Source organism: Spermophilus citellus (genome assembly GCF_964194105.1).
Source record: "Spermophilus citellus genome assembly, chromosome: 7".
NCBI classification, from domain to species: Eukaryota; Metazoa; Chordata; class Mammalia; order Rodentia; family Sciuridae; genus Spermophilus; species Spermophilus citellus.
Genome location: NC_138188.1, coordinates 110,030,904 through 110,050,080, shown reverse-complemented (window position 1 = coordinate 110,050,080; position 19,177 = coordinate 110,030,904). Strand labels below are relative to the sequence as shown.

Below are 19,177 nucleotides of genomic sequence, written 5' to 3'. Positions count from 1 at the left end.
TACCATTGGTATTTCAGCGAGTCTTCATTTAGCTAACTTTCTCCTTCCTAGCTCATATCTTTGAAAATAACAGTAGTCTTTTTGTTTCCATCTAAAGTATCCAGCTTTTGCCTCATTTGCCTGTTGATTCCTTTTTATTAATTCCTATTACTCTTGTTTTAAATTTATTAAAAGTTTCCATTTTTTTCAACACCTAAAATATAGATTATATACATCTACAATCTTTATGAACATGTTGTTTCTGCCTCAGTCAAGAGCAAAGCTTCTTGTTGGCTTTTTTTTTTTTGGGGGGGGGGGTGCCTGGGATTGAACCCAGAGGCGCTTAACAACTGAGCCACATCCCCAGCCTCCCTGCATCCCCACACACACCTTTTTTGGAGGGGTGACAGAGTCTCACTAAATTTCTGAGGCTGGCCTTGACCTTGCAATCTTCCTGCCTCAGCCTCCCGAGTCACTGGGATTACAGGTATGCCACCATGCCTTGCAAGCCCAGCTTGCTTTTTAAATCTTAACATTTAAATCTTGACTCTCAGCCTATAAATATCAAACTAAGGAATCATTACCAGAAAATTATCTCTAAATCTGTCCAAGAATATTCTCAACTGCATGGCTCTTTCCTTGTCGTTGTTTGCAATTAAAATTCTGTCATCATTTATTTTATCTGACCCAAATTCAACTAGAGATATGAGATTTTTGAAACTATTGAGCCCTGGGTAGGGTGGGAGGGAGCAGATATGTGTGTATGTGTTAGTTTTAAAGTCATCTTGGTTTAGAAATGCCTAATATACTATAAAGTTATGTTTAAATTTAATTAGATGTCAAGACTTCTTGATTCTGCTCTCCTGCCAAACCTTCAACGTCTTTAACCCAGCCATTGAATATGTTTTTTATCTTAAGTTCCCCTTTTTTACGTAAACTTTATACCGTTTTAGCTAGTTCCTCCTCCTTTTTACAGTACTGTTCTTCAATGAATTGAAATCAAATACTATTCTAGAAAAGACATCATCTTGTGAACACATTTGTTTCTAATTGAATGAAGAAACCTATTTTCTGTTTTCCAAAAGATTAAATATTATTCTCCAGAGGAAAAAGTATTTTAGAAATTATTCCAGAGAATTGCTATTAGAAAATAAAATTGTATTCTTTCCCATATATTTTATACCTTATAGTGATGATTTCTCAGTCTTTGGAAAGGCCTATTATTTTTAGATAATACTTTACATAAACACAAAAAGTTTGACTGGGGTTGTATGTAGCTCAGTGGTAGAGTGCTTGCCTAGCATGTGAGCAAGACTAGGTTCGATCCTCAGCACCACATAAAAAATAAATAAATAAGTAAAATAAAGGTATTGTGTCTGTCTACAACTAAAAAAATATATATTTTTTAAAAATAATGTACGAGATTAATTCTTTTCACTTAATTTTCATTCCAAGACTTAAATTTGAAGGAGAGTTGCATGGGTTTTGGGTTTGGGGTTTTTTTAAATATAGTCCCAAAGTTAACATAAATGTGGAAAGTTTGTCTTCTTGAATAATAATTATTGCTGTGTTTTTCTCCACAGAGTGATGACAGATCTACTGCCATTTCAAGTTCACCTACAACAGAAACAGGTAATAGACACAAAAGTACAGTTAACCATATCAAGATTCTAATTCTTTACCAGAATTTTCTTGAACAAGTTGATTAGTTAGAGAACTGACTTCTTTTTCTGAGATAGAATCAGACACAAATTGAAAACTTTCTAAACATTTCCCACTTTTTAATTCAACTGGTTGTTCAACTACTTAACCATTTGATGAGAACAAATGAGCTTGAGCCAGCAGGGCTATAGATTTGCAAGAGGGTATGTTCAGTATATTAGCATTTTTCTGTATTTATTGATATACCAAAAATAACATGCGAATTAAAAACCCTTCTCTAAGGATTACTTTTCTATGCCAGATTTTTCGTTAGTAAACAGAATTCTTAACAAGCATGGTGGCACACACCTGAAATGCCAGCAACTCAGAAGGCTGAGGCAGGAGGATCACAAGTACCAGGCCAGCCTCAGCAACTTATTGAGAACCCGTCTTAAAATAAAAAAATAAATAAAAAGGGCTCGGGATGTAGCTTAGTGATAGAGCACTCTTTGGTTCAATCCTAAGTACAAAAAAAAAAAAAGTATCATTTTATATCATATTGCCACGTTTGATTTTTTCTGTATGTACTACTTACTGAACTTTTGTGACTGTGACATGTACATCTACATTATATTTAATTTGCTTTCCATCTCCTTTCATTTCATTTTGCTTTTCCATACTGATTTAGTTCATCATTCCCCTGCATATTCTTTTCCTGCTACTATCCAGAGAAATCAACCCCTGCGCCCTGAAAGTTTCCTTTTCCGAGCAGCTGTCAGGGCAGAAACAAATAAAGGTAGGTGATAGTGATTTTTAAAATGGGGCAGGATAGGGTTGGGGCTGGAAAGGTGCTTTATACAAGACATAAACTGTAACATCTTTTAAACTTATATACCAAAAGCTTTAAACTCTGCAGATACCTGTGATTAAATTTGTTTTGATTAAAAAGTTGCTTAGAATCACCTAAAAGCAAGCATTTTTATGTTTTTTGGTTTAGGGGGGTTGGGGTACTAAGATGGCCTGGAACTTGAAATCCTCCTATCTTAGCCTCCTGAGTAGCTGGGATTACAGGTATGCACCCAGCTAAATAAGTTTTGAATATTTGAACAAATAAAATCCTCTTCAGTTAGAGGATATAGCTTCTTCTCCCCGACCCCTTTGATACTGGGGATGGAGCCCAGGGACACTTTCCCACTATATTCCCAGCTCTTTTGATTTTTTATTTTGAGACAGGGTCTCACTACATTCCTGGGGCTGGACTTTAAACTTGCAAGACTCCTGCCTCAGCCTCCTGAGTCACTAGGATTAGAGGGATGTGCCACCGTACCCAGCTGCAATGCACTTTTTCAGATTTTTCTGTATTGATAAACTGTCAAACATTTGTATACTCCATGATCATAAACCAACAATTTTGAGAAATATGCACACAGGTATACCGAAAATATGTCCAAAAATATTCACAGCAGTATTATTCAAAATAGCCCCAAATACAATGTCCATCAATAGAATGGATAATAAATTGTGGTATAGCTAAACATTGGCATATACCGTAAAGGTCATGAAAATGAACAAATAACTCTGAACATCAACATGGATAAATCTCATCACGTTAATCAAAAGAAGCCAGACCACAAAAGCATACAATATGATTTAATTTATAGAAAGTTCAAAAATGAGAAAACTAATCTATGGCTTCTGAAGTCAGCATACTGGTAACCTTTAGGTACTAATAGGCAGAGCATGCAAGAGGGCTTTTGGGCATAAGTAATGTTTCATTTACTAATTAATTAATATCTCTAAGGATATTAATTGTTTCACTTTCTGAGGAAAATTATTAATCTCTGCTATTTATATAATTTTCTGTATATGTATTTTTTTTCAATTATAACATTTTTGGGCTCAAATAAAGTAGTTAAGCCAAATGGGTAATCATTATCGTGTATGTTTGAAATTTTCCATAATAAAAACATTTTTAAAAATTCAATCCAGAAAGCAGAAAATGATGTCCTTGCAAGGACACTGTCATCAGACAGATGTATTTTCTTAGCATTGGTTTTCTATCTAACATGTTAGTATTTTTCTAGGCCATGCTTCTCCTCTCCCATCTTCTGCACCTACCACTGATTCTACAGATCCCATATCAAGGCAGAGAGAAGAAGAGCTGAAATTAATAGAACAACTACGAAAAGTGTGTATATTATCTTTGAATTGCACTCTTTCCGTGATATTACTATAGTCTATAATCCTATAATTACTTGTTCATAGAATTAGTAGATATCTATTGTGGCTGTGTTTTGTGATAAATGTAAAAGAAATTATGCTACTGAAGAAATTCTTTTCAACTTTTTACTGAAAAAATTGAGATGGGTTATTCTTAGCCCTATGCATTTGAAATTATTTTCATTTCCTTTCTGCTTCATATTATAACAAAATCTTATAATAATAATTTATATGAACATACACATATACATATACACTTATGTGATAAGAGGTTAGCTATTTTATTTTGAAATCAAAAGAGAATCCAGTCTTTGTTTTCTTTTTAATCAGAAAATGGTATATGAATTTCTGTTGTATTTGGCACTGTGGCCTAGCTGTCGTATGTATGTACATGTATGATCTCCTTATTTCCTTTTTATCTTGATTTCCAACTAAGTGTATTCCATTGTAACTCCATTATGTCTTATGTGTTAATCTTCAATTACTATATTACATGTTTTCCTATTCTGTCAGCATATAGAGTACCGACTAAAAGTATCTCTGCCTTGTGATCTTGGAGCAGCTCTAACTGATGGTGTTGTTCTTTGCCATTTGGCCAATCATGTGCGTCCTCGATCTGTCCCAAGCATTCATGTTCCCTCACCAGCTGTGGTAAGTATATAATGCTAAAAAGCTGTGGCTATTTATCAGACATTCATTAAGCATAGTGGCAGTCATTTTGCTGAAGTTAGGGACGCAAAGGGTCCAGTCCCTGCCTTCTTGATTTCACTTCTAAAGAAAAATAGACATGTTAACAATAATTTTTAGTAATCTAATAAATGTAAGATGTATACTATGATGATACAAAAAAGAACCAGTTAACTGCCTAGCGAGTTCAGGGAAGCCTTCCTAGAGGAGGTGAAATTTGAACTAATTTCTTGAAGTATGAGTAGGAATTTGCAAGCAATACAGAGAAAGAGAAGGCATTCTGGGCACAGTATTCCTAGATTCAAAAGCTAAAGAAGCGGGCTAAAAATGTAGCTCTGTGGAAAAGCACTTGCCTAGCACGCTCAAGGGAATCTCTAGCATTAGGGGAGCTGGGGGTAGGAGAGCTAAGGAAGGTCATGATGTATTCAAGGAATTGTTAAATTGTTCAGAATAAATCATACACTGAGTATGGCAGGAGTTGAAGAAGAGAGCTGAGCCCTTATGAAACATGTGAAGGAATTAGAAGTTTATCTTAGGGGAGATATTGGGGAAACACTGAAAGAATTTTTTCCATATTTTACATATTTACACATATGTAACAAAATTTATAATAATTTTCCATATTTTACATATTTATACACCCTGATTATACATAATGGTGGTATTTATTGTTATATATTTTTCCATGTATATAATATAGCAATATAATTTTGCTACTTTCATTCCCCAGTATTTCTCCTTTCCTTCCCCTTCTCCTTCCCCCTGGTTCCTTTTGTCTACTCTTATTGATCTCCCTTCTATTTTCATAAGCTCCACCCACCACTTTCTTTTCCATTTTTCTCTCTAGTTTCCACATATGAGAGAAAACATGTGACCCTTAACTTCTTGAGTTTGGTTTATTTCACTTAACATAATGTTCTCAAGTTCCCTCCATTTTCCTGCCAAAGACATAATTTCACACTTTTCTTTATGGCAGAATAAAACTCCATTATGTATATATACCACATTTTCGTTATTCATTCATTAATGAATACCTAAACTGGTTCCACAGTTTGGCTATTGTGAATTCTTCTATTATAAACATGGATATGCATGTAACTATAATATTCTGACTTTAATTTTTTAGGATAAATACTGAGGAGAGTGGTATAGCTAGGTTATATGATGGTTCCATTCCTAGTCTTTTGATGAACTTCCAATTGATTTCCATAGTGGTTGTACTAATTTACAATCCTACCAACAGAGCAAATATGTTCCTTTTTCTCCACATTCTCTCCAGCATTTGTTATTGTTTGTATTCTTGATAGCTGCCATTCTAACTGGAGTAATAGGAAATCTAAGTGTAGTTTTCATTTGCATTTCCTTAATTGCTAAAGATGTTTTCATATATTTAGTGACCATTTGTATTTCTTCTTTTGAGAAGTTTTTTGTTTTTTTGTTAGGGGTTTTTTGTTTTTGTTTTTGTTTTTTATTTATATATGACAGCAGAATGCATTACAATTCTTATTACATATATAGAGCAAAATTTTTCATATCTCTGGTTGTATAAAAAGTATATTCACACCAATTCATGTCTTTATACATGTACTTTGGATAATAATGTCCATCACATTCCACTATCATTTCTAACCCCTCCCTTTCCCTCCCACCCCTCTGTCCTGTCTAGAGTTCGCTATTCCTCCCATGCTCCCTCTCCCTACCCCACTATGAATCAGTCTCCTTATATCAGAGAAAATATTCGGCATTTGGTTTTTTGGGATTGGATAACTTCACTTAGCATTATCTTCTCTATTTCCATCCATTTACCTGCAAAAGCCATGATTTCATTCTCTTTTATTGCTGAGTAATATTCTTGTGTATATATGCCACATTTTTAATCCATTCATCTATTGAAGGGCATCTAGGTTGTTCCACAGTTTAGCTGTTGTGAATTGTGCTGCTATAAACATTGATATGGCTATGTCCCTGTAGTATGCTGTTTTTAAGTCCTTTGGGTATAGACCAAGGAGAGGGATAGCTGGGTCAAATGGTTTTGTTTTTGTTGTTGTTCTATTTTGGATTTGGTTTTGAGTGGGTTGTTTGGTTTGGGTTTTCATATTTTTTATTTTATTTTTTTAAATTTTAGTGTAAAGTTATTTTGGATAGTAATCCTCTATCAGAAGAATAACTAGCAAAGATTTTCTTCCATCTAGTAGGTTCTTTCTTCACATTGTTTCCTTTGGCTATGAAGGAGCTTTTTTAATTTAATGTCATCCTATTTTTATTTATTCTCGACATTATTTCTTGGGCTTTGGAAGTCCTACTGAGAAAGTCATTGCCTGGTCAGGTGCAATGGTGCATGCCTGTAATCCTAGCAGCTCAAGAAGCTGAGGCAAGAAGATTGTGAGTTCAAAACCAGCTTCAGCAACTTAGCAAGGTCCTAATATCTCAGTAAGACCCTGTCTCTAAATAAAATACGAGAAAGGGCTGGGGATGTGGCACAATGGTTAAGAGCCCCTGGGTTAAATCTGGGTACCAAAGAAAGAAAGAAAGTCAATGCCTGCACTTATGTGTTGGAGTGTAGACCTTATATTTTCTTCTAGGAGAACTAAGACCAGTGTCTGGTCTTGTTCCTAGGTCTTTGATCCTTTTTGAGTTGGCATTTGTATACCATGAGATAGGGATCTAGACTCATTCTTCTATATATGGAAAACCACTTTCACCATTTGTTTGAAAAGGCTGTCTTTTTTTTAGTATATATTTTTTCTTAAGTTGTCGACTGACCTTTATTTTATTTATTTATATTCAGTGCTGAGAATTGAACCCAGTGCCTCACACATGCCACACAAGTGTGCTACCCCTGAGCCTCAGCCTTAGCCCCTCCAATGTATGTTTTGATACCTTTGTCAGATGACTGAAACTCTATAGGTTTGTCTCTGTGTCTTCTGTTTCATTGGTCTATGTGTCTATTTTCATGCCAGTATCATTCAGTTTTTGTTACTATAACCATAGTATAATTTGAAGTCATTGCTTTTTTTTCATTTATATATGGACACAATATCTTTATTTTTATGTGGTGGTGAGGATCAAATCCAGGGCCTCATACCTGTGAAGCAGGCACTCTATCACTGAGCTATAGCTCCAGCCCTGAAGTCATTGCTTTTTTGGCTTAGAATTGCTTTGGCTATTCTGAATCTTTTGCCTTCCATGAGTTTTAATGCTTTATTTTCTAGTTCCATAAAGAAAGTCATTGATATTTTGGTAGGGATTGCATTGAATCTGATATTGCTTTGGTAATATGGCAATTTTAACAATATTAATTCTGCCTATCCATGAACATTGGTGGTCTTCCATCTTGTGCCTTCTTCAGTGTTCTATACTTTTCATTGTAGAGTCTTTCACCTCCTTGGTTAGATTTATTCCTAGGTATTTTATTTTTTTCAATGCCATTGTGAATGGAGATGTTTTCCTGAATTCATTTTATTTGTTTGTTTGTTTGTTTGTTTGTTTGTTTATAGCTGTAGATGGACACAATATCTTTATTTACTTATTTATTTTTATGTTGTGCTGAGGATTAAACCCAGTACCTCATGCATGCTAGGCAAGCACTCTACTACTTAGCTACAACTTCAGCCCCTGAATTCATTCTTAACAGATTCCTTATTGGTATATAGGAAAGTCACTGATTTTTGTAACCTCCTACTTGGCTAAATTGGTTTATTAGTTCCAGCAATCTTCTGGTGGAGTATTTTGGATATCTAAGTATAGGATCATATCCTCTGCAAACAATGATAATTTGACTTCTTTTTTTAATCACTTTTATTTCCTTTTCTTGCCTAATTTCTCTGGCAAGAATTCCTAGCACCATATTAAATAGGAGTGGTGAGAGTGGATATTTGTGTCTTGTTCCGGATTTTAAAGGAAGTGCTTTCAGTTTTTTCCCATGTATTATGAGGTTGGCTTTGGGTTTTTCATATATAGTCTTTATGATGTTGACGGACATTCCTTCTATCCCTGTTTTTTTTCAGTGTTTTTAGCATGAATTAGGGCTGATGTGAAGGATTTTTGTGCATCTATTGATATGACTGTGATTTTTGTCCTTAATTCTATTTTTGTTTTCTTTGGATGCTTATCAGCTCTGGATATTAGTGTCAAAATGACAACCAACAAAAGAAACAGCAGGCTTTGGGTTGATATACCCCTCCTTTTTTTCCTTCAACTTTTTATTACAAAATTTAAGCCCAGAAGTTCTGCTGTCCTGTTTCAACAGTAGGATAACTGTTCAATCCTCAGCACCACATAAAAATATATGAATAAAATAAAGGTATTGTGTCTCAACTACAACTTAAAAGTAAATGTTTAAAAAAAATGTTTAAACCTTCAGAAAAGTTGAAAGTATAATATAGTGAACACTTAAAATCCTCATGTAGATCTGACATTTATTCAGTTTTGCCATATTTGCTTTATCTGTGTGTGTCTTTAAACTGCACCAATTAAGAGACGCAGGTCTCATAACTTTTTACCTTTCAAATATTCCAGAGAATGGTCCTGGTCCACCTTTCCTTTTCCCATAGCTGATAGCCAATGACTGACATAGGACTGAGTCCTCCTATTTCAAGATGAGAGAACAATTCACTTCTGAGCTTCCCATGGGATCATGTTGAAGCTGAGAAGGAGGTAGCTATGAGCAATTAGCAGCCAGCAAGATGGGAAAGGTTGGGGGTAAGGATGGATGTACAGACTAGTAGGGGAATACCAGGTGTCAGCATCCACCATAGGTAAATTGAAATTTCTACATTTGCTCTAAGGATATCTTTCATAGCTGCTACTTCATTCCCCCCCTCCAGTAAAGCAAGACACACACACACACACACACACACACACACAGGATATAATCAAGGTTCACATTGCATTTATTTGATTGTATTTTCACCCTATTTTGATGACTTTTAATGAATATACCTACATTTTTAGTAGCTTAGCAGTGTTTACCTTTTCAAAGGTTTGCCCTCTTGTCATTTTCTAGTTGGTTGGTTTGTTATTTAGCAGGCAGTTCCTTGTAAATTCTTTGTTCAGATTGCAGTTGTATCAGAACTATAGATTTCTACATCTAGACTTTCATTTTACTACTTTTCCAGATGCAAATCCTTAATCCTTCTCTAGGACTTTGTATTCTTTTAATTACAAAAAAAAATTTTAAGTTATAAATAGACATAATACCTTTATTTTTATTTATTTATTTTTATGTGGTACTGAGGATCAAACCCAGTGCCTCACACATGCTAGGCAAGTGCTCTGCCACTTAGCTACAGACCCAGTTCCTAAAACTTACTTAACAAAGTCCCAGGTCTGATATGGCCCTTTTTTGTCCAGCACATCCAAAAATAGAGTTATACATTTCTTCTAAGGAAAATAGGTAGCTTTTTTTTGTTTAATGACTCTGAGAGCAGGTGTTCAGTTCTCTATAGATAAAGCAAAGTATTACTACCAAACTAAACTATACTCCCAATGAATTAAAAACCTCCCCATTGGTCCTATAGGTAATGACTAAGAAAACAATGGCAATGCCAGTAAGGGAAGAAGTGTTTGTTCATACTTTCTGTTCTTCCCAATTTCTGTCAACTGCATTAAGAAAAAAAAATTATTCTTTAATTAAAAATAAAAAGGACAAAACTTTCCTTCTTCATTTTCAGGGGAAATACTATCAAGGAGTTAATGTAGTAAGTGGAATTTGAAAGAGTGACTGAGCCTCTTTACTTTGACTGCCAGAACACAGTGTTTTCAAGAATGTTATATATATATATATATATATATATATATATAAAATGAGAAAATAAAAGTTTTTTATAAATATTTAACTTCTCCAAGAAATAAAATACATGGACCTTCTCCTTAGATAAAGAAATAAGGGTCTAAGATGAGATGAGAACACTTAGAAATGGCCAGTGGAATCAACAACAAAACGTACTCATTTATTGAGAGCATGTCAGAGCCAGGCATCCTGCCAGGTACAAAAGATACAGACACAGTTATAAGTGGTTCATTCTCTCAAGGACATTAATTTCTCTTTTTTAAGATTAAAAAAAAGGGGGTCTTTTATCAAATAGCTTTTTTTGACAAGTAAATTGTTTAATGGGAATTTTTACTTATTTATTTTTGAGGCAGGATGGTTTTTTGCCAGGCTGGCCTTGAACTCCTGAGCTCAAGGGTTCCTCCTGACTCAGCTTCCCAAGTAGCTGGGGCTGCAGGTGCCTACAACTATGCTCAGCTAGTAGGGAATCTTTCTAGATAATAAAGGATATATATAGTTAAGAAGACACATAAAATTTCCCAAATGAAAAATCTGGGGGTGAAGGAATGGAGTTGGATTTAGCCAGATAATTGTCCACTATTTTAATTAAAAACAAAAACAAGCAAACAACCCTCTTTCAAACTGTGATAACTGTGATCATGATTACTAAGAATAAATCAATATTGCTTTCATGAAATTCCAATTATAGAACCAGTTTTCAGCATAAATATTTACACTTATTTTTCCTTCATATACATTTTCCTTCCTCATAGTAGACAGCTTCTTCCTTTATTTTGTTCTTAAAACCAGCAGCAAGATTTGTAGTATACTTTCTTAGAATAATTTTTGTGATGAGAATATAAAATTAAAAACCAAATACGAATTAAAACTGTAGCAGTTTTTTTATGGCTACATTCATGCATGTTAATTTCTTATAATTCTTTGAGAGCTAGCTAATTTCAGTGTATGTACAACTTGAAAAAGAGTTTCTTGATATAGTACACAAATCAGTTTCTTTCCCCAAATTCAAAAAATGAATTTCTCATTATAAAGGGAGGTTTTATATCAAGCATTGTAAAAGAATTCAGATAGATGGTGAACTTATTTATGGGCAGACAAAGATTGTGTGCTGTCATGTTCTGATTTGGAGAGAGGAAAATAAATCAGAAAGTCATGTGTCTGTAACTTTTAAGTGTTTGCAACCATTTAAGTTCTAATTCATCTTTCTTGTTATCTTGGGAAGATCAAGATGTTTGATAAAATGCTGTTTAGTTGTTTGGTAGGTGTAGGTGTTAAGGAGTACGATTCACATTCTTAGAGGTATGCTGTTGAACCATATCAAAAACCATTACAGCTGGGCCTGGGCACACGCTTGTAATCCTAGCAGCTCAAGAGGCAGTAGGATCGAAAGTTCAAAGCCAACCTCAGCAAAAGTGAGGCGCTAAGCAACTTATCAAGACCCTGTCTCTAAATAAAATAACAAAATAGGGCTGAGAATGTGGCTTAGTGGTCAGGTGCCCCTGAGTTCAATCTCCAGTACCAACAACAACAAAAAATAATGACAAATACGGTGCTGGAAGAGCTCACTGAATGAACCATAAAATAGGAAGACAACCTGAGAAAAAAATCTGAATCAGCCAGGGATGATGGCTCACACCTATAATCCCAGCAGCTCAAGAAGCTGAGGCACGAGGATTACAGGTTTAAAGCCAGCCTCACCAATTTAGTGAGGCCCTAAACAATAAAATATAAAAAGAGCTGGGGATGTGGCATTCTTTGAAGAAAACCCAGATATTTACAGATGAAACCTTTTTTCCCCCTAAAGATGATATAGACTTCCATCTGTTAACTGTAGTAATAAAAACCCAAAGGTATGATTCCATGCAAACGTTTGGCTTCCCTGACTGATGCTTGAACATACTGTAAACCAACCAATGAATTTGTACAATTGAATATGTTAATCATTTTGAAAAATGGTATTCATATTTGTTTTCTAATATTATCTTTCATGATAACCCACAGGTGAAAAGCTTGATTGAAACTTTAAATCACTTAATATAACTCTTTATTTCTAGCCATAAGAGATCTTTATAGAAAAACAAGCTTACTAGTTGTAACTGGGGAAATTTCCTATAGGAACCTTTCACACTTTGGAAAATGGGTTCCGAATTGACCCAGTCTTCTTGTTGTTGTTGTTGTTTGTACCAGGGTTTGAGCCCAGGAGCTCTCAACCACTAAGCCACATCTCCAGTCCTTTTTTATATTTTATTTAGAGACAGGGTCTTGCTGATTTGCCTAGGGCCTTGCTAAGTTGCTGAAGCTGGCTTTGAACTCCCAGTCCTCCTGCCTCAACCTCCCAAGCCCGCTAGGATTACAAATGTGTGCCACTGTGTCTGCTGACCTATCCTTTTAAAATCAAAATTTTTTATAGTTGTAGATGTTCAGCATGCTTTTTTTTTTTTAATGCAGTGCTAAGGATCAACCCCAGTGCCTCACATGTTAGACAAGCACTCTGCCACTGATCTACAGCCCTAACCTCTAAAATTAAAATGTTTTTTAAAATTCAGATGTTGTCAGTGAGTGAGAACATGATGCATCTATAGTATATTTATAAGCTCTGAGGGTTTTTTCTTTTTTGTTATATTTAATATATACTAAAAGAAAAATGAACCAGTTGTTAATTGTGGATATATTTGAGTGATGAGCAATGGGTAATTAATTTTGCCGTTCTTTTAAATTTATTTAGTGTACATTGTCTGAAAATAGAATAAAATTTAAAACTATCCATCTAAAAATTTTTCTGTTTAGTACTTACCTTTCAAAACTAAAGCAAAACGTTTATTTTAAAAAGTGGCAAACAGCCGGGCTTGGTGGCACATGCCTGTAATCCCAGCAGCTCAGGAGGCTGAGACAGGAGGATCATGGGTTCAAAGCCAGCGAGGCGCTAACCAACTCAGCAAGACCCTGTCTCTAAATAAAATACAAAGTAAGGCTGGGGATGCAGCTCAATAGTAAAATGACCCTGAGTTCAGTCTCTGATATACACCCCCTCCCCCAAAAAAAGTGGCAAACAGCTACCCACAGGACAGCACCTATTTCTATAAACAAAGTTTTATTGGAACACAGCCACAATTACTTGTTTACATGTTGCCTGTGGTTATTTTCAAGCCTGTAGCAGAATTGATTATTTGTAACAGTTCTTATGATTCTCAAGACTAATATTTATGATCTGATCCTCTTTTAAAGAAAATGTTTACTGACCCCCTCAGTCTATAGTGTTGTGAATATATGAATCAATTGGCAAGAGTATTTTTAAAGTTGGTAAATTTTTAGACCTTTCCTGATAACATTATAATTTTCCTCCTTTTATTTTTATAGCCTAAATTAACAATGGCAAAATGCAGGCGAAATGTGGAGAATTTCCTAGAAGCTTGCAGAAAAATTGGTGTACCTCAGGTAATAAATTATCTTTTTTGTATGTGTTGCCTTTTTAAAAGAGTTAGGCATTATAGTCCTAAAATCTTATCAGAAATGCACTAGACTTATAGGACACTGAACTAAGTTGGTGATTACTAACATGATATTGTGTTATAAGAGTCAATTGATATTCTTTTGATCAATATTTTTATTGTTTTCCTTATTTCCCAGGACCTCACAAAGAAATCATAAATATATAAATTTAAATAATTATATTATAATAAGTAATTAATGAAACATAACTTTCTGTTTTCCTAAACATCCCAACTAGCTGTTTGGCTTGTATAAAACTATACAAACAACAGAATTTGTCTTTCAAAATCTCAGAGTGAGAATGCTTCAGTTGGCTTCGGTTTTTAACACCTTCTTTAATACTAAAAATTTTTAATTTAGAAGTAATTTTAGACTTGCAGAAATGTTAGAAAAATAGGACAGAGAGTGTCTATGTATACTTCACCAATATTAACATCTAACATAGGTATGGTACAGTTGTCCAAACTAAGTAACATTGGAACAGTAATACTGTTAACTAAATTACAGACTTCATTCAGATTTTACAAGTTTTTCTACTAAGCTCTAATATCTTAGAGTTTAACTTGCCATTTCCAAGCATCTGTTCTGCTACTAGGATTTATTGCCTCCAAGTTCCTCAGTTATATTAATATTCTTACCCTTCAGTAGTTCAAATAATTAAACTTAATTTATGGATGTAATTAAGGAAAACACCTGGATACACTGTTTATTCAGTTATCTTTTTAAAAAGTAACTAAGGATGATATTCTTAAGGAATATTATATTTAATAATGTGATATGTAGACATATAAAGGAATAAACAACTTGGTGCCATTTGATCCATTGGGGATTGAACCTAGGGCTGCATTTATGCTAAACACATACACTACCACTGAGTCATACTCTCGGCCCCTACAATTGTTATATATTGTCCAACTGCCTCTTTTCAATCACCTTCTTTGATTAGCTGTCAGAAACTGGGCTCATCAAGAATGCCATGATCGCTCTCAGAGTCAAGCTCTGTTCTAGTAGTTTTCACAGTGACTTTCTTCACCCAGTTTACCATACGTCTTTCTAACCAGGAACTGAGAAGGCCACAGCATCACTTTTCCAGTGAACAACCTTCTCTTTCAGCTCTTTCTTGTGTTACAAAGTAGAAAAGAGTCCAGCTCCCTAGTACATCTATATTAGCCACCATGAATTCACATGATTATTTTCTTTTATTGAATAGATGGTTGTTCTACTCTTTATTTTGCACTTATTTCTTTTGCTGGCTTTTTTTTTCCCCTCCTTCTTTTTAACTTGAGGTAGAACTGAAGCTTCCATAATAATAAATTTAATCAAAATTTCTATTTTAATATTATTGTTTTATAAATGCTTATCAAGCCATTTTTAAATATGTTAAAAGAGCATTCATACGGTATCTAAAAAAATGGCATGTTTTTTCTCCATATTAAGAGTTTCTGATATTCATACGTGCATGTTAACATTCAATTCTTCCTTTCTTTGTACCAAAGATATTCCTACTGATACAAACATGCCTACTACCTACTCTAGTTCCATTCCACAGTGTCTTTGAATAAGAGATTCAAAGAACTTGTATTTGAGGCCAGGATCGTATATCTAATAGTTATTATATGTTATGTGTTAATAAATATTTTTCTTTTTATCAAGTCCATTAATGTTTTTATTTATTTAATAATCTCTGAAAAGGCAGGTTTGGATGATCTCCAAGGCACCATGCAGCTCTGTATTCATTTTGTACATTAGTGAATTAGACTTGGACTTGACTGATATAGGTTGGTATAGAGAATGGTAGCCACCGAAAAAAAAATAAGGCATGCTGACTTAGCTTATATTAAAAGTACTGTTCACCAACTTTTATAAATGTTATACCTTCCCAGTGGGCTTTATAGACCCATCTTCTCTCTCACATTTAAAATCCCTAACCTGGAATTCTTTCAGAATATTCCATCATGCAACAAAGTATAAAAACAGTGTACCTCAAATCATGCATTTAAGCCAGGCATGGGAGCACCCACTAATGTAATCCGAGTGACTTGGGAGGCTGAGGCAAGAGGATCACAAGTTTGAAGCCAGCCTCAGCAATTTAGCAAGATCATAAACAACTTAGCAAAACCCTGTCTTGAAATAAAAAATAAAAAGGACTTGGAATGTAGCTCAGTGGTAAACACCCCTGGATTCAATCCCCAGTACTCAACAAACAAATAAATATGCATTTTAGTCAGCATTTTCCAAGCATTGGTTAATAGTATTTATTATGAGCTGGCAACCTCTGTTTGTACCAGAGCTATGCCATTTCAACCAGGTACAGATAGAAAAAATATAATTTTAAAAGACTGGATTTTTTCCAAAGTGGTCAGACTGGAGTTCTTAACACATCCTTCCTCCCCTACCAGAAAGAGGAAATGGGCATTCCACATAGACCACCACTTCCTTCTCCCCTTTTGCCTTCCACCCAAGTCCCTGTCACCACTACCACCACCACCACCAATTTTAGATGCTTCCTGCTACACTGCAACTTTTGCTAAAAAATTAGTCATTTGTCTAGACAAACTAAGGGAAAATGAATAAATACACAAACTGGTTTAAATACCAATGGGCATTCTCAGATCCCTCTGCCACCCTCTATCTCCTCTTCTTCCTTTGTCCTACTATATTTCTAGGCATTCTGGCCTTCACTTATGCATCCTCACTTGCTCTGTTGGACTTGAAAAGAAAATTGTGTATTTAATCATGATGATTGCTTTTGAAAATTTTAAATAGAAAACTTAATATTATTAACATCTGACAGATTCTATGCCCAGGTAATATGTATAGAGAAAAACAGTTTTTCTTAAAGCATTATACAAGTTAAATTATGAATGAACTATGAAAGAATAGGTGACTTTAAATCCTCTGATGAGGTTGAGTATATGGTTATTCACTTTATTACTATGTTTTTATTAAATGTTATTCAGAAAAACTTTAGTTGATGATAAGAACTTATATTTGAGTCCAGTATAGTATATCCAAGAGTTATTGTATGTGTTAATAGTTTCCTTTTTGTCAAGTCCATTAACGTTTTTATTTATTTAATAATCTCTGAAATGGCAGAGATCTCCAAGGCCCCATGCTGCTCTGTAGTCATTTTGTACATTAGTGAATTAGGCTTGGACTTGACTGATATTTAGAAAAACTTCAAGTCATTCATCACACTTGGCTGCTAGGTGGTAAATGTCCCCTAATTATTAGCTCTCCTCATTCTTTGAACCCTCTTGATTTACCTGACTTCCCATGAAAAGTTCCTCCTGCTCAGCCCACCCCAATTTTTGTCTGTGCTTTTTGCCATTTCCTTCTTCACTAGTGGGGAGGGAAGAACAATTACGAAGGCCCTCCCACTCTCAGGCTTCACAGGACTCTAAGCCAGCATCCAGTTCCGTTCAGTGTATCCTCAATGTTCATACTAGTCACCAATAAGCAGATAAGCACATTTTATTATACTATCTAGTAGTAAATCAATCTCTATACAAAGAAGATTGTAGTTTTGCTTTTTAGCATTTTATTCATCATAAATAAAAACATTACAGGATGTGTACCTTTGAATGTGATTGAGATGATCATACTGAATTCTATACTCAAATCTGCATTTCTGATCCACTGACTTTGTTTTTCTGTTTTCCTTTCCTGCTCACAATTTGGACAGGACATTCTTTGTTCCCCTTCCGACATCCTTCAGCTAAATCTCAGCGTTAAAAGAACTGTTGAAACACTACTTTCTCTTGGGGCACATTCAGAAGAATCCAGTTTTGTCTGTCTGTCTATCCAACTTCTGGGCTTTGTGGCATTTTATTGTACTTTAATGTTAACTCTCTGTATGCTTTATTACTGGGTCCTCCCCCTGTAGCTGAAAGATTGTGTTCCAGTGATTCTCCACTTCATTCCTGTACTTGGCAAAGGAGGTTTGTTGCTCACGAAGACCCATTATTTACATATTTCTCCCTGCCCTGGCCTTCAGAGAGCTAACCTTAGTAGATAAGTCCTTCCAGGTCCAGGTGAGCAGCCTGTCACCTTAGTAAGCATTAATGATGGCTAACAGTGAATAAAGGACTAGCATTTTCTTTCCTGGTCATTTATCCATTCTCCTGCCCTGTGGCCTTGTTTCTCTTATAAATGCCAGTGCATTTGTACTAATTCAATCCTGAATCTGTTAGAAATGTGAGACACAGAACTTTATCTCCAAATGACAAAATGCCCATCTGGCCATTTTTCCATACTTAACACTACTTGAGTATTAAAACTGTGAGTTACTGAGCATGAGGAAAACAGTGGCACCCTTCTGGATTGGGGGCACCTTATCACTTATATTACAACCCCGAAATCCTGATTTGCCCTTAAAGATCTTTCTATGGCTATAATTTCTGGACATTGGAAGGTGCTAGCCACGTAATGTTAATAATTTTAATTTGGTCATAATGTTCAGTTTAAAGATCATATAGGTCCCTAAAGTGCTGTTCTGAGCCAAATATGTATATATGCAGTACACATCAAGCAGGAGTAGATACTTGTCCACAGTAACTTTGCTTGTTAAATGTAACCGAAGTTCACTTCTAGAACGCTATTTGGGATTTATGTAAATTCTAATATATTTGAACCATCCTTATAGGTGAATTTGTATATAGGCTGTTGGGGAGATTAAATTGAAGCATTTGGCAGGTAAAGTATTCAGCTGCAGTCTTTGTTCTGTGCCCCCATCAATAAATATTGTCTCTCTTTCAGAATACTTAGTATATGAGCTAATAGACCTTATTCAGATTCTAATTCTCATAATGGTGTTTCTGAACCTTCAGAAATCTTCTGAACTCTGTTAACAAAAGTATGAAGGGAGATTTCAAGGAATGTAACATGCTGCTGAAGAATTCAGCCTGCGGGTCTGTTTGCTTGGTTTTTTTTCCACATTAAATAGGGCAGTTATTTTAACACTTTTAAAGACTGTGTAATGTTAATACCGAAATATTGAACACTGTGATAACCTCAGTTTTCTACAGTAGTGCCTTCCAGAGTTGGGGGGTTAGTTTGGGCTTGTTTTATATTTAAGATGTCTTAGTCAATGATTATTCTCAGAGTTTTGTCCTTTTAAAAAAATCACCTGTTAAAAAAACACACATGCTCATGTGTGGTTTATCATGTGTGGTTTAGGAAAGTAGTTGTGTATTGTCTTGAGAACACACACCATTCCCTCTAACCAGCTGGAAGTTAGTTGTGTGTCTAGAAAGCATGAGCCACTAAAAGTGTGAACCATGGGGCCGTACACGTTACATACAGAGTGCTGCTGACAAGAGAGCCCCTAAACAGTCCTGAAGGAAATGCTTTTCCAGAAGATAAAACACC

At 35.0% G+C, this 19,177-nt stretch overlaps 1 protein-coding gene across 11 annotated transcripts in view; it reads left to right on the top strand.

Annotated features, from left to right (window-relative positions):
- Nucleotides 1–19,177, top strand: part of LRCH3 (leucine rich repeats and calponin homology domain containing 3) — a 131,107-nt gene that overhangs the window by 107,751 nt on the left and 4,179 nt on the right. For 3 of the 11 annotated variants that reach the window (XM_081301272.1, XM_081301273.1, XM_081301268.1), the window contains 6 exons: nt 1,563–1,611; nt 2,309–2,416; nt 3,705–3,808; nt 4,354–4,491; nt 13,676–13,753; nt 17,493–18,648. In XM_081301272.1, the coding sequence (XP_081157398.1) occupies nt 1,563–1,611; nt 2,309–2,416; nt 3,705–3,808; nt 4,354–4,491; nt 13,676–13,753; nt 17,493–17,693 (678 nt within the window). In that variant the 3' untranslated portion in view covers nt 17,694–18,648. Of the gene's footprint in view, nt 1–1,562; nt 1,612–2,308; nt 2,417–3,704; nt 3,809–4,353; nt 4,492–13,675; nt 13,754–16,473; nt 18,649–19,177 lie in introns of those variants that run through there. The other 8 variants (XM_081301278.1, XM_081301269.1, XM_081301275.1 and 5 more) reach the window with 5 other exon arrangements.